The sequence below is a fragment of the Fusarium oxysporum genome, chromosome 3 (assembly GCF_000149955.1).
Source record: "Fusarium oxysporum f. sp. lycopersici 4287 chromosome 3, whole genome shotgun sequence".
In the NCBI taxonomy this organism is placed as follows: domain Eukaryota; kingdom Fungi; phylum Ascomycota; class Sordariomycetes; order Hypocreales; family Nectriaceae; genus Fusarium; species Fusarium oxysporum.
In genome coordinates this window covers 2,489,847-2,504,930 of record NC_030988.1, presented here as the reverse complement: position 1 = coordinate 2,504,930, position 15,084 = coordinate 2,489,847, and the positions used below count along the sequence as shown (strand labels likewise).

General features: G+C 50.1%; 2 protein-coding genes across 4 annotated transcripts; one reads left to right on the top strand and one right to left on the bottom strand.

Annotated features, from left to right (window-relative positions):
- Positions 1–7,621: 7,621 nt before the first annotated feature.
- On the bottom strand, positions 7,622–9,836 carry FOXG_19288 (uncharacterized protein). 2 transcript variants are annotated; one of them, XM_018399490.1, is made up of 5 exons: positions 9,714–9,836; positions 9,214–9,666; positions 8,875–9,161; positions 8,424–8,820; positions 7,656–8,367 (listed from the first exon to the last, which is right to left on the bottom strand). In XM_018399490.1, exons 2-5 carry the CDS (start codon positions 9,571–9,573, stop codon positions 8,197–8,199), a joined length of 1,215 nt encoding a protein of 404 aa, XP_018242458.1. In that variant the 5' UTR covers positions 9,574–9,666; positions 9,714–9,836; the 3' UTR covers positions 7,656–8,196. The 2 variants fall into 2 exon arrangements, with proteins under 2 accessions (XP_018242457.1, XP_018242458.1); XM_018399489.1 differs by having other exon boundaries at positions 7,622–8,367; positions 9,214–9,836.
- Positions 9,837–12,615: 2,779 nt separating this feature from the next.
- On the top strand, positions 12,616–15,055 carry FOXG_19287 (uncharacterized protein). Of its 2 annotated transcripts, none has more exons than XM_018399488.1 (2): positions 12,616–13,783; positions 13,850–15,055. In XM_018399488.1, the coding sequence occupies exons 1-2, from the start codon at positions 12,854–12,856 to the stop codon at positions 14,801–14,803; spliced, it is 1,884 nt and encodes a 627-aa protein (XP_018242456.1). In that variant the 5' UTR covers positions 12,616–12,853; the 3' UTR covers positions 14,804–15,055. The 2 variants fall into 2 exon arrangements, with proteins under 2 accessions (XP_018242456.1, XP_018242455.1); XM_018399487.1 differs by having other exon boundaries at positions 12,665–12,757; positions 12,818–15,055.
- Positions 15,056–15,084: the final 29 nt, after the last annotated feature.

Genomic DNA, 15,084 nt, shown 5'->3' with positions numbered 1-15,084 from the left:
GGTTTCTATCTAGAATGTTAAGAAAAGTGCGACGCTCGCTTGTCTGGCCAACTTGCTTATCGATGGTGCCCGCAATTACGTCGTAATTCGCTCAGACCACGTGACGACTTATCCCCTGCAAAAAGCGGCCCGTGAAATCGTGTGCGCGGCGCCTGATAAGTGCATTTGATAAGTTCCCCGCAACTTATCAGGCCCCAGACAGGAAACAAACACCACGTAGAACGGCCTTGATCGACCGAGATGGCCGCAGACGACTCGTACACGGCCGCAGACGAGCGTGCCCGTGCCGCCCGGAGGGCGGGCCTTCAGGCGAAGAAGGACGAACAGCCGGCGAACACGGCACGGAGTTATGCTGCGAAGTAGCGGGAGTGGAAGGCGCGTTCCCCCGGCCGCCGCCCTCTCTTTTCCCCTTTGCCCTTGTCTCTTTTTTTTACGTAGAGTCCCATGGGCGGCTAACAGACGAGAACTTATAGGCCTGGTGCCGTACGCCTCGGGCTGCGGCAGACGGCTCACTTTATAGCTGGCCCGACGGCGAGCTCGTAACCCCAGACAAGCTAGCAGCGTGGCTCAAAGAGGATATCCTCTTACGACGCGTTGCCCCGCCGCAAAAGAAACCACGGGCACGGGGTAAGGGCAAGGGCAAAGGAAAGGCTGTACAGTTACGGCGGCAGCTCGAACAGGAGCAGCTCGAGGCCGCGGCCCTGGCAGAGGCCGAAAGCCTAGCCGAAGCCCTAGAGGTCCCCCTGGCCGAGGCCGCCGAGCTGCTTGCAGACGACCGCGAGGGCTACGTGCCACCCACGGCCCTTGCGCCGGCTGCAGCAGACCTTGCCGAAGGATCTCTGCTTACGAGGGGCACTATCGACGCCTATATCGCGGCCGTTATCGAGCTCTGGCGGCTCCAGGTAGCCCACGGCAACGCAAACACGGGAAATCCCCCGGGGCGCCGCCGTACGAGGCTTCCTTGAGCAACGCGGCCGGCAGCGGGGGAAGCACGACCGCGCCTCCTTTAAAGACCGCGGGACTGACGGGATCCAGGCCGGCTATTCACCCGACGAATGGCTCCGGGTCCAGGATCTCCTTCTCAGCGGGGCCGCATACATGCCGCAAAACCTCCGTACGCGAGTTGACCTCCTATTCGGCCACTACTACCTCTTACGGGGGGAAAACCGCCGTAAGATGGAGCTTGCAGACCTGTCTCTACTCGACTATCCGTCTTCAGAAGGCCCGACCCCCTGTGGCTGCCTCGTTACCCTTTTGCAAGACGGTAAGCTAAACAAGACGGCAAAGAAAGAGTTCATGGGTGCCCTCCGGCATAAGGACCCCTTGTTCTGTACGCAAGGGGCCTTAGCACAGCTCTTCTTCTGGCGCTGGCACGTCGCCGGCGAGCCGTCCCCGTCTTTCCGGCGCCGCCAGGACTGGTATCGGATCAAGGTTCTTGTCGGACGGGACCGCGAGCAGGAGCTCTCGTACCCGACGCAGCTACAAGAGACCTGGCGTATCTTCGGTGCTGCTGGCCTTATGGCGTCAAAGAAGACGCACCTCCCGCGCAGGGTAGGCGCCCAGGACGCGGAGACTCACGGCACGTCACTCGCCCAGATCTCGCAGGCCGGCCGCTGGAACCAGAGCGTGCTCTGCCAGGCCTATCTTACGCATCTACCGCGCCAGTTCATGCGTATTGTCGCCGGCTTCTCGGCGTCACCCGGGGACTACTTCCTCGCGCGTGCGGCCCACGAGCCCCCGTACGTCTTACAAAAGCAGCTCTGGCCGTGGATCGAGGAGTGGGAGCCTCGCTTTGAGGCTCGCGCGCGCCGGCAATGCTGGGCAGAAGGTGGCCTCGACGACGACGACCTAGCCGCCGACGGCTTCCTTAAGCTTATGCGGCGCCTGCGTATAGTACTGTTACAGGACCTGGCTGTATTGCAGCCTCGCTATCCGTCGCTACCCTTCTTCGCCTACGCCCCTTTTAACGGGCCCGAATGGGATGAGTTCGCCGTCGCCGTTCGCTCTGACGCGGTAGGGGCTACGGAACCGTTAAGCCTGCTCGTACAACGCGCGTTGCCAGAGCTTAGCGGTGTGTTAGAGAGCACACGCGAAGCCGTCTTACAGAATAGCCAGCGGCTGGCCATCCGGCTAGAGGCCCGGCTAGAAGGAATTCAGGGCGGCCTCGATGCCCTCCTCCAAGGCAAGGTCCCTGTCACCTTTACCGGCCACTTTGGAGCCGGGCCAGCAGTGTCGCTGGCGCCGGCGCCGGCGCCGTCGACAGTGATCGGAATGGTCTGGTATGAGTTGGTATTGGTATGGTAAATACCGCCAAGACTTGGTATGGTTTGAAGAAATCTCAATACCATGGTATTACCGGTATACCAAGTCATACCAGTAAGGCTAAAATGGGCTAAAAATAGGCTGAGTTGGTGGCGCTAGGCGGCTGGGTTATGGACCAAACTGGCTAGCGCCTCAAGGTCAAGAATTTTCTCGGCTTAAAATTACAATCCTACAACACGTAGTTGACCTATTTACGGTATTGAGGTATCACATATGGAATCTCCAGTTCCAACCTCGCCGTCCTCTCTGGCTACGAGCTCAACGCCATTATCCTTCAAGACTCCTACACGTTCGCCTGCTCCCACACTACCTGTCTCGACGCCATCACCTGCTGCCCTTCAGTATCCCGAGCCTCCAGACGAATTTGTACAAGACAATATCACGTACTTGAATCGCGAAAAGACCACAAAGAAAGCAGCCCGTCTGGGCTCATCACATGTATGGAAGTATGGTCTTGCTACATCCGAGACAGATGTATTACTGCCACGAGTGTGCAGCCGGAAAGCACAAGCAAGAGCTATTTATTATCAATGGCACGTCTGGAGTGAGAAACCATCTTGAACAGAAGCATCAGATCGACCCTCAGAGTGGTATCAAGAAACGTAGTCGGACACGGAAGTCTGTACTGGAGCAGCAGAGGAGCGCGGCTGCGACTAATACCTTCTTCTGGAAAGACAATTGAAAAGTTCAAAGAACTCCTGGTTCGTTGGATCGTGTATTGCCACATCGCTTTCTTCCAATTTGAAAACCAGTATTTCCGCGAGCTATTATTCTTTTTAAACCCGGCGCTTCTCAGTCATCTCCCAAAAGCAACGAAAACTATCCGAAGTTGGGTTATGGATGCCTTTAGGTCGAAAAAGCAACGGCTCAGGGAGGACCTCCGGCAGGCGAGGAGTAGAATCTCCATTTCCTTTGATCTTTGGACTTCTCCAAACCCTTACGCTGTTCTTGGGGTTATCGCTATGTGGATCGACACTGCCGGCAAGCGACAAACTACCGTTTTGGGTATACGACGCGTGTACGGCGAACACACTGGCGAGAATATTGGGTCAGCGATTCTTGAATTGTTAAGAGAATATGATGTTGGCGGAGATCAGATCGGATACTTCATGCTGGATAACGCCTCGTCGAATGATACCGCTGTTGAGTTCATACTCAAGGAGCTCTGCCCATGGATGACGCCCAAGCAACGCCGCCATCGCCGGCTTCATTGCTTGGGCCATATTATTAATCTCTGCTGCCAGGCATTCCTTATGGGCCGGGACTGCGAAAGGTATCTAGCAAAGCTCGAAAAACACTATCAACGCGGAGACTATGCGAAGGTGGAAGAGCTCTGGAAACGATTTGGGTGCTTGGGTCGGCTTCACAACCTCGTGCGATACATTAGGCTTACCCCGCAACGTCGTGAGGAGTTTACTGCAATAATTGTCGGCGGAGATCTCGCCGAATTCGATAGGCTCGAACTTATCCAGAACAACTCGACACACTGGAATTCGTGGTTTCATTCAATTACGCGGGCGTTGAATGTTCGTGAACGTTTGGAGATCTTTTCAGCTCGCCATGTACCTGGGAAAGGCTCTCATGGGATTGCGAACTTCAAACTTGATGGACAGCACTGGTTCGAGCTTGAAAAGAGTGAGCTTGCTCTGAAGGACTTCTACGCCGCAACTTTGCTCTCTGAGGGGAAAAAAACATCCCTCGCCGACTGGTTTTCAACTCTGGACTGCCTTCTTCGAGAAATAAATGAAACAAAAGATCACTACGATACAATCGATACCGAAGACGACAATAATTTCACATGGAAGTATCTTCAGGGTTGCGCAGATGCTGCGTGGTCAAAGTGCGAGGAGTATTACAGCAACCAGCAGCTGAACTGGCAGAATCGATTCCCTGAAGATACTGACCTTCCACCAGCGTACTATGCAGCTCAGATACTGGACCCATATCGAAAATGGGCATGGTTCAGGCAAGAATGGGTACTCCAAGCAGGAAAAGAAAAACAAGAGTGGTTTGATAACGCACAATCTGCGGTGAAGCAGCTCTGGGAGACAGAGTATAAGGGACGATACGCCGTTGAGATGCTGCCGCCACTAGTCAGAAAGGAGAGATATCCTGACCCCGCATTTGACCGCCAGAGGGAACACAAACGCATTCGAATAGACGCTCCGGTCTCTGCAGCCGATTTGTATGAACAATACATTTCCACCGACCGGCTTCATGACGACGAGGCAGGTTGCGATGAGGCTATCGCATACTGGCTATCCCGTTATGACTCCCAAAGAGATCTTGCTCGCTTCGCTCTGGATCTGTTTGCGGTCTCACCCATGTCAGATGAGTGTGAACGCCTTTTCAGCAGTGCAAAGCTTACCATAGTTGATCGCCGTGGTAGGCTGAAGGCGGATATTATAGAGGCCTGTGAGTGTCTCCGGGCTTGGTATGGAAAGCCCCGGGTTGAGGAGAACAACGATAGTGAGGACAGTGAGAACGATGACGATTGGGTCACTAGCTAGTAGTATAATACACTTTCTCTCGCCCTTCTATAGTTTTTCGACGTCGTACTTAAAAGTCTTGGCATCCTTAATGGTATTATTGGTCTTACCGGTAATACCATACCGGTTATTATGTAAGCATCTGGTATGGTTTGGTTTGACCCCCCATACCAGACCATACCAGACCATTCCGATCACTGGCCGTCGACAGCCCCTACCTTGAACTTCAATACGGCTCCGGCTCCGGCTCCAGAGCCTCCAGTACCAGGTATGCCCGTCGTTGCAGCCCTGGCCAAGGTCTTTACAGTGTGGGATGTCTGGAAGGAATGGGAGGAAGGGATTGCAGGTCAGCCGGCCGTACGGGTGCTAGAAGAGACGTGAGGAAGCCGCTGGCGCCCGGGGAATGGGATCAGGGTGCAGTTCTGTCGCCGGAAGGTGATCTGGGACGAGCTCTTGGCCCGCACGGCGTCCGGCAAGAGCGAGGAGGAGGCAGTTGCAGAGCTAGAGCTCTTACGCGCTGGCCGGAGCTTGAACCGGCTCGTCGACGAGCTCAAACAGCGCCGCCAGCGGGGCCAGGGCCAGTGCCGGATACGGGTACAGGTAGGGACCCCCGTGCCCGATGACCCAGGCCCGGGACCAAGGCCGACTCGGGGCCAGGGCCATCGGGGGCGCTGGGCTCGGCTAGGGAGGAGGCGGACCGCCCCTCGTCGACGGTAAGCTGGCCGTCAGGTAGGATCTTTATATATTTATAGCGGTAACTAGTCCATGGCTATCTATCTATCTAGAAGGCGTATTTTTTTTACTAATTCTTTTTTTTCTTTCTTTCTTTCTTTTTTTTGAATATTAAGGAGCAGCAGGATCAGCGCATTGCTATATCGTAGTCCTTGCAGCGAAGCCTGGCCCCCCAGCCGCTGCACACGCAAATATCTCAGCGCCCGCTCGTCAATACAGCGTCGCTCTTGAACCAAACGGACCGCCAGAGCGTAGCAATCCTCCAGCCCTTGAATTGCATCGATTTGGCTCCTAACCGTCGAGATATTCGCGTGCGCAGCGCCGGGCACTTATCAGATGGTAGTTGTGTAATCACATACGATTTCCCGAAATTACTCCGCAAAACGACCCCACGATAAGTTCTGCTTATCGCCCTCAACCATTTGGAGATCTTCCACGAGCGAACAGAGCGCTTGGTGGGCCGCCAACATACAGCAACGATGACGAATACAACGCCATGGAACTAATTGTTCGCAGCAAGACAACGCATAACTAACTTATCGGGAAAATTTTAGAGAGATGTGCAGGAAAGCCCATGGGCTTCAAAAAGAGGTGGCCACTTAAGCGCTATTGCTCAATGTGAGAGATAACATTAGCACCAATCAGACTTACCACCGTGGGGTAATTGTCACAGTTGTTGGTGATTGCATGTCGCGGCCGCATTGGTGGGCTAGTTGCCTCTTCTCTCATGCGGGAGGCCAACCATTGCACATTATCTGGCGGCCTTTGATGCCCAACATTTCCGGCCCACCATCTGTTTGCTTTTGAGAGATCTCACAATCTTGGTTCAGAGTATCTATGTCGTTACAGCACAAACAAAAGCGATGACTACTGACGAAATTCCCCTGCTTGAGGCCCTCTTTCACCACCTCGTACTCCCACCTAAACTGCCACGGAGTTTCGACGGTGATAATATCGCCCCTACTGTACCAATTACCACTGGTAATGAGCCCAATACCAGCTTTTGCGGCCCGTGCACCTTCCCCTTTCGGATCTTTAGGAGTTTGGGTCAATACAAGAATATTTGGTCCGTGCGCCCTCTCCAACTTCCCAGGCGGTCAATAGGCGGACGGGTACCCGTCCTTCTAAAATGGGACGGGGTCCCGTCCTAATTGCCATATTCGGTCTAGCTCTCTCCGCTATCGGATTGCCTCTGCCGTAGTTATTTTTAGTGGTTTTGCTTGAGGTCCCATTAACCAGCTATTTCAACAAACCACTAGCTTGAGGTGAAATAACCACGACATATCTGAGTTCCAAATTTACTCCAAATTCTACTAGAGCTAGAGCTGTATCACAATACAGCTTTCTTCCTCTTCCGCGGCAGAGTACAAGGCTTCTTGTTCATCGATATCCAGCGCTGCAGTCAATTCAAGTTCAAGTAACTCTTAGGCCAAATACAGCAATATGATTGGAGAACTTGATCAAGTTCAATTCAAATATTTCAAGTTATCCAATTAAAAAGCCATATTCTTGCATTAGCGTAACTTGAACTTGAATTGACCGCAGCGCTGTCGACGATATCCTGCTAGGCTATTTCCCAAAGCTCACCGATGCCTCTTCTGCTTGTGAACAGTCGCCCGTTCTCGGTCTCTCGAGCTACTTATGCTTCGATGCAATCAGGCTCTGCTTTATCCCAGTTTGAATAAGCCACATTCTATTATTTAGTCTATTCTCTTAGGCTCATTGAGGTTGCGCAGCACCTCCCCATCTGCTTATAATCAAGACACCAGCTGTAGATTGCTTTTAGATATACTAAAGGCAGGCCCATTGCTTTTCTATACTGGCGGTTACCTAGTGAGGTTCCCGGTGGCTGGGCCTTATACTAATCCTCTCTTGACGTGACGTATCTCTGGCGGATTGCTCGTGGATAACCGTACCTCAGCCGCGTTGTTGAATCTGGAACTGGACCTTGCAAGTGTAAGGGTAATGATGCTGAGGGTCCGATAGCGGAAAAAATCATACCACATATGGAAACTGGGACGGGTACCCGTCCGCCTATTGATCGCCGTCCTTTCACATATGACATCTCGAAACCTTCTCTTTACACCCTTCATTTCAAATACCACGAGATTCCTCAAAATAGTAAGATCCCAAAGAATTATCTTAGAGTTACTATGCAATGGCCGACTGTAATCTATTTGATAATCTCTATCTCTTTTATGATACCAGCGCCCGCCTCTTGATCTGCACCAGGGAGAGCTGCAAATTCGCCCTATCCAACGACCCTTCCCGTGTAACGACACATCTCCGCGACAAACACAATATCCCCACCAAGGAAAGAAGACGACTAAGCCGGCTTTTGAAATCCTTGCACCCTAGGCCCTCGACCCTGATGATGCATCACCTCAAGCCGACGGGTCGATTGAGCACGACAAGGTGCGAGTCTAGGAAGGCTTCGCCTGCATAAACTGTCAAGATATCGCAGCAATAAGGAGTTAAAGCTTATAAATAAATATATAGGACGTATTTTAAGACCATATGACATGCTTATGATATATATGGGGTATTTTTATTAGATGTGAAGCTTCTGGTTTGAGGCAGTAATTATTAATTAGTGATAAGAGTGAGATGCGTATGACGCAAAAGCGTCCATGAGTCTGAGTCATGGATAGTCTCATGACGTTGTTACTGGTGTCGGTGGGGCCAAGACCCGGAGTACATACGTCACGTACCAAGGCCAAAAGACTTCAAGAGCCCAAGTTCTCAATCGTTGAATACCAGCAATAACCTGAAACGTTGAAAGCAATCTCAACGTGGAGCCAAAAGAGCCGCTGGTCCATAGAGTCTGCAAAATAGATTAGACACATGATGTCAAAGAACCAAGCTGAGAAAACTTCTTACCGTCTTGCCATTGTGATAGGTCGAGGCAACGAATATCCATTCGTGTCCGTGGACAAGTATCCCAGGAATAAAGGGTAACTTTTGCAAGTCGTCGCCAGCGAGTTTATATAGATGCCTCCACTGGGCCGCATGCCATACTCCCATTTGAAGCTGCGCCTTGCGCGCAGACGCTCCGCCTCGTTTGGTTTCAATACTAACTGATATGGGAAGAGGCCGCAGGGGCGCATAACTGGTATGATTGATGGAGGAGTCAGTGAGAACTCCCCGGATCTCTTTGATTGCTTCCATGGTCTGAGGCTGATTGTCATCTTTCTCCGGATCAAGATGGAAAACATAATCGACCTTTTTGCCTTGTGAGGCTTTCATCCGATAGGCAGGGAGTATGCCAGCGCTAGTGCTATACGCCAAAGTCAATCATCATTGTCAAGCCGGAGTTTTATCAAGTACATACCATGGTCGAAACCCATCGAGTTGGCGGCCACGAGGAGTTTTTCCGTAGAAGGCGGCTTTGAGTAGGGGCGTGTGAACGAGGTTATTCCAACCAGCTTCATCGTCTTCCATATCATTGCAATCCTTGGCATCGCCCACAAGCTGCATTACCTCGGCAAGTCTAAGTTCATGATGCAAATGTGGGAGGTACCTCTTCAGAGGCAAGCCTTCTCCCGTAGGCTTATCAAACACTCTAGGTTTAAAAGAACCATAAGCTGGGGTTGACTTCTGGAGGTCAGATATCTCGGACTGTCATGTGTTAGTTTCCAAAGGGCTTGGAGGCAAGGGCAGTTTTACCAACCTCAAGATACTCGGGGATAACACGGTCTCCAGTTCCGATATCGTCCATTTCATTAGAAAGTAGTGCCAAAGTGTCAGGGATCCTTGGATCCAATAAATCAAGTTGTTTCTCCTCGAGTCCATCAGGATTGAGCGAAAGAGATGAGAATATTTTACTAGGAGACGAGTGGTTTGATGCATGACTGCTTTGACGCGAAGAATTGTTGGAATCATTTACAGATCGCGGACCGTCTTGTCTTGGCGTCTCCTCGTTCGCCTCGTCGTCGTTGTTGTCGTCGTTGTTAACGTCAACTGCATGTGCAGCTAGTATGGGAACGCCCCCAAGCTTCCGTCTCTTATTCGATGGCGTAGAAGGCTGCATTTCCAGCGCCAAGTCAGTCCCGGGGAAGATGTCTTGGGTATGATCCTGTGAGGGTGGCGGCGAAAGAGGACGATCTGAGTCAAAATAAGGCCGCTTTTTACTGTTAGGATGCTCTTTAGGCGTAAGGTGCGCACCAGTACATGAGAAGTCAGTAGGTACGCCTTCAAGCCAAGAAATAATGCTATGATTGAAGTCGTTCATAGTGCAATTGCCAAAGCCATGGTAAATTGCTACTGCTGTTGGTTTGAAGCGACACGAGAAATGGAGACAGAGTGGAATTGTTATGCCCCGCATTTGTTGATGCAGCAACTAACTCTTGTCGGCTTCGGTTAAATGATCGTCCGGCCAGCCCCCGGCGCCTACGATCTAACCAATGACAGGCTTGATGAGAAAGACCTTCATTAGCGCACGTACTGCGGCGATCAATAGGCGGACGGGTACCCGTCCCAGCTACCATATCAAGCATAGTACTCTCCGCTATCGGACTGCTTAGCGCCCCGTTCGATTGTCATTGCAACGCAAACCAAAAGCAAAATGTCGCAGGGTAGGCATTAGTAATCTAGCTATATGCTTTAAGTAACTGTGCAGGATGGAATACCCCGCACAAGAGACAACTTAAGATTTTAATCAACACATTTGCTGCTGCTCATCATATTCACTCTAACCCTACTGTACCAATTACCACTGGTAATGGGCCCAATACCAACTTTGCGGCCCGTGCACCTTCCCCTTTTGGAGGCGGCTAATAGGCGGACGGGTACCCGTCCCAATTGCCATATTCAGTCTAGCCCTCTCCGCTATCGGATTACCTCCCGCTGTGCAATTCCACTATCTCGAGTGGTTTTACTTGAAGTCCCATTAACCTGCTATGTTTTTTTCAAAGCAAGTCGATGACTTTAATTTGATCAGCCTTGATGTATTCAGGTGATACACCCACTCTAATAAACTCTACTAGAACTACGGCTGAACTACAATACAACTTTCTTCCTGTTCCGCGGCAGAATACAAGGCTTCTTGTTCATCGATATCTCGCTGAGCCATCTCCCAAAGCTCGCCCATGCCTCTTCTGCTTGTAAACAGTCGTCCGTTCTCGGTCTCCTCAGCTACTCGTGCTTCCATGCGATCAGTCTCTGCTTTGTCCCAGTCTAAGTAAGCCATCATCTCTTCTTTAGTCCACTCTCTCAGACCCGTCGAGGTTTTGCAGTACCTCCCCATCTGCTTATAATCAAGGCACCAGCTGTAGCTTGCTTTTGGGTATCCTACTCAAGAATTATCAAATGAAACGCATTGCGTTTCCTGTTTTTGACCAATTATCGTCTAGCATTTCGCCCCATATTTCTCCTGATGGAAACGCACTGCGGTTTCTCGTACCGCCCTAATGAAATGAGAAAACCTAAAACACGAAACGCGTCGCGTTTCCGTCGGCTGACCCTTGTCGAGTCCAACAACTTAACTACTGCAGAACTAAACAACATTCATTACCATCGTCTACTGAAACTCACATGTTTATCATCTCCGTATAGTATCTACTCTATCTCCGCCATTCCATCCTATCTATTATATTTCTATATGCTTAGTCATAATGGCCAGCTCCTCTATTCATAGGCAACATAGCCATCCCACTTTATCTCCAGCAAAGTTGCAAGAGCTCGAAAGGCTCAGCCTTTGTTACAATTTGCCGGAAGCAGCAATTATATTTACCCAATGCGGTTTTGCTATTCTTTTGATCTTAGGTTCTGGGTGCGAATACAAAAATTACTCGGCCTGTACGCCTTCCTTCGCTTACATGGTATGGTTTAGTGTACTAATCCCCGGTCGCTGCAAATAAGTAGGAAGCGGCTTGATCGGCTCAATTTCAAAATGGAAGAGAACATACTGCATGATGACTTTATATACAAGGAGATGATTAATTCAACCCGGCCTAGATGCCTGCTATTTCTCCGGAAAAGACAAGCCAAAAATGATCTTGGTTTAGATCATCTCGCTCACATTTGTAGCATTACTCTAATGCTATTTAGCCCGTTCGGAAAGCATGGCTCTGCCGTATAGTGGGCGTTAGGGCCACTGAAGGGATGGATTACAAAATGTATTCCTTCTGCGAGGAAAGAGAAAACAGCCTTGGTCTATCGCCGTTTCGGTTTTGATGCGAACCTTGTCAAAGTCCTCAAAACGGCTGGCTTGACCGGCTGCAGCCATAAAAGCCCCTCAGCACAGAATGACCACACAGGGGCTTGATGGTGGGCAGCTGACCATGCAGTGATGGAAGCACAGGGCCATCGGGCGTTCAGTGGCACTTATGACAGACTGACAAGTGCAGGCGAGCAACTCAAAAGCGGCTCGGTGCGTCACTGAGTGGTGTGAGAAGACAATTGCGGTATGGCGGTGAGGGGAACCGTATGGGAAATCATTGGCTGTCGTATGTTTCCTCAATTGTGAGGCGACAGGCTTTACCCCCCAAACCATGTTAGCATCAAGTTGTTGTTAGGCACATTGGCCGGCTCCGCGAAGATAGCTAAGACTTGATGAAGGAACCCGTATTATGGATTCGCCCTCAAAGAAAAAGCCTCCTGCTGCATTACAGGTATTGGCTGTAATGGAGCTTCCTATTTCGCCTCATTATGAATACTGACAAGTTGCTTCGTGTATGGTGGCGGGGGTGCGCCTTTTTCTCAACCAACGTAGCCGAAGTCTCCTCAGCCCATTGCTGCCTGATGCTTAAACCTGCGGCCACACTAAAAACACTTTGCCCGCCGATTTGCACATTGTCACCGTCCAACTGAGGTGGCTAACTGTAAGGTTGCAGCACTTGTTCCCGACTGTCGAATGTTCGAAGGAGGCCCGAGCGTTGGTCTGACCAAATCCCTTTTTTCCGTCCTACATCCCTATCGTCCGTCCCATTTTAAGTAAAAAGGAGACCCATGCGATGTCGGGGAGGTGCGCTGTGCAGGGAAAATGACGGGGAAAATGACATGGTCTCGACCAGGGGTCCGGACTGGGTTAAGTAAAAGAGGATTTCAGTAAAAGAGAATGGTTATTGGCCAAAAAAAAAAAAAAAAAAAAAAGATATATAAAGTTGCCAGAGCCTCGAGGTAGGGTTTTGGGGCTTGAAGCTCCGCAGGTGCCCTGCAACCCCACGTAGGCTAGAGTCCTATTTTGACTGCCTTATTCACGCCATCAGGCACCAGTGAGCAACAGAAATCTCTACGAGGAAGACAAATAATCTCGATTAACCTTGTCACGGCAGTCATAAACTTAATCACACTGAGCTATTCGCACAAACATGTGGCTTCTCGATGCGAAGTCAGTACGCCTCGTTTCCTTTGCCAACCAAGAGGAGATCCCACCATACGCAATTCTCTCGCATACATGGACAAATGAAGAGGTATCGTTTCGAGACATAATGTCAGTGGATACCGGCACGAATTTAGCAACTATGGCTGGGTGGTTTAAAATAAAGAATGCCTGCCGTCTAACATTGTCATTTGGGCTCAGTTATGTCTGGATTGATACTTGTTGCATTGATAAGTCTAGTAGCGCTGAGCTCCAAGAGGCAATCAACTCCATGTTCAAGTGGTACGAACTAGCAAATATATGTTTTGCTTACTTGGCCGATGTTTCCGTATACGAGGATATTCGTATGAAAGGGTCCTCTTTTCGACACTGCCGTTGGTTCAAGAGAGGCCGGACTTTGCAAGAGCTACTCGCTCCGATTGAAGTTGCATTTTACGATCAAGATTGGAGACCAATCTCTACGAGGGGACAAACCAAAGACCTGATTGAAGTAATCACTGGCATCAGACCGCTCTATCTATCTCGTCTACCTCGAGATGAACGCATTTACGAAACACTCTCGAGAGCCAGCGTTGCTGAAAGAATGTCCTGGATGGCTAAACGAGAGACAACAAGGCCGGAGGATTTGGCTTACTGTCTGCTAGGCCTATTTGACATCAATATGCCTATGCTCTATGGAGAAGGTTCCAAAGCCTTCCAAAGATTACAAGAAGAGATCATGAAAAAGTGTGATGACTGCACCCTGCTCAGTTGGGGGTATCAAGAGCTATGCAGTAATTGGCGTTGGGAACAAGCATCTCTTCTTGCCCCGCATCCCTCTTCTTTCAAATATTGCAGGGACATTGAACCCTGTTCCCTCGAGGGGTTTAACGCAGCTTCATTCTCGATGAATCAGAGGGGCCTACAAATGAAAGTTCCCGTACGTTTCGACTTGACGCACCAACTACTCGTATACATAATACTGAACTGTTCCCCTCGTTCGGAGACAGAATGCTTTCCTGAAACTGGCGCTCCTAAATCCTTTGTGGCGATACCATTGATCTCTACAAGTGCCTACAACGAATCCCAAATAGGCGAAGGAACTCAGGAAGGAGAGTACTTACGTCCCAAGTGGTGTAGGCCAACTCTTGTCTCTAAAAAATTCCTAAGTCAGGCGAAATCGATCAGCTTAGTTATTCGAAGATCCTCAGATCGATTGCGAATATTTCGAGAGTTACCCCTTTCAATCGCATTTCCCCCGATCCCAATTCCACAAGGCTACATCATACTGGGGACCTATCCACCTCAGCCGATCGGAAGTCAATTCATTTCTCTTCAGCCCTACCCATCGCAGGTTATAGCAGACTCGGCAGAAGAGATCCTACCACCACCTGTTCCGTCGTCAATAATTTATTCTAAAGAGGATCAAAGAATGATCCGCATAAAAGTACCCCCGCTTGGCACCTTCGTAGTCGTCTTGGGGTATCGGGCAGTGGCGCGGCGCGTGACTTGGGGCATGACCTTCTGGCAGTGCCTTAATATCAATTGCCGTGTTTTCAAGTTGCCAGATAGATTCGATTTGGAAGCCTTACACAGCCTATCCATTACCCAGGATTTCACTAATCTACAGGAATTTAACTCCCAGTTTCGAGGAGATCGCTATATATTCAACATTGGCGTGCGGGCCAATGCATACATCGCGATTCAATTCTCCAAGGAACAAAAGGAGCTAGGGATTACGGATGTATATATCAGCATGGCTCACCCATTAGACAACTCTCACGAGCAGGAAGAAGTTGAGACGCAAGAGGGAACTGAAATTAATATGCTGAATTGGTTACAAGATCACAGGAGAATGGCCCAGCTTCATGGACAGGCTTCTCCAAGGCTTACTGATTCTGTGCGCAGGGAGCTGATGACAAGTTTTCCGACATATAGTACTGCACACAGTTTGATTTAATGAACTGGTCTTCTCTGTAACTGTATGGAAGGATTACAGAGGAATGCTAGCTCTGTACATATTGGACAGCCATATAGGAGGCGGGTCGCTTGGTATGTCCTGTTTTCGGTTTATACAACTCTATCCATTATTTGCGGATGATTCTGTTAAGATTGCCCATCTAAATAGGATTTAACAGTTTGTTTAAATACAACAGCGGAATAGAAACTTCCTAACGGAATGTACGCCCGTGTCGAGATACGTCTCCTGGTTTTACGCATAACGGCAACTGATTCACTGTA

What these genes read in the sequence shown, in the direction of transcription:
- FOXG_19288 (XM_018399489.1), bottom strand. Translation starts at nt 9,774, where the DNA reads ATGAACGACTTCAATCATAGCATTATTTCTTGGCTTGAAGGCGTACCT. An exon ending in CTCGATGGGTTTCGACCATG is followed by an intron (nt 8,821 to 8,874) that starts GTATGTACTTGA and finishes TTTGGCGTATAG; the next exon opens with CACTAGCGCTGGCATACTCC. An exon ending in CCTATCACAATGGCAAGACG is followed by an intron (nt 8,368 to 8,423) that starts GTAAGAAGTTTT and finishes TCTATTTTGCAG; the next exon opens with ACTCTATGGACCAGCGGCTC.
- FOXG_19287 (XM_018399487.1), top strand. Translation starts at nt 12,854, where the DNA reads ATGTGGCTTCTCGATGCGAAGTCAGTACGCCTCGTTTCCTTTGCCAAC.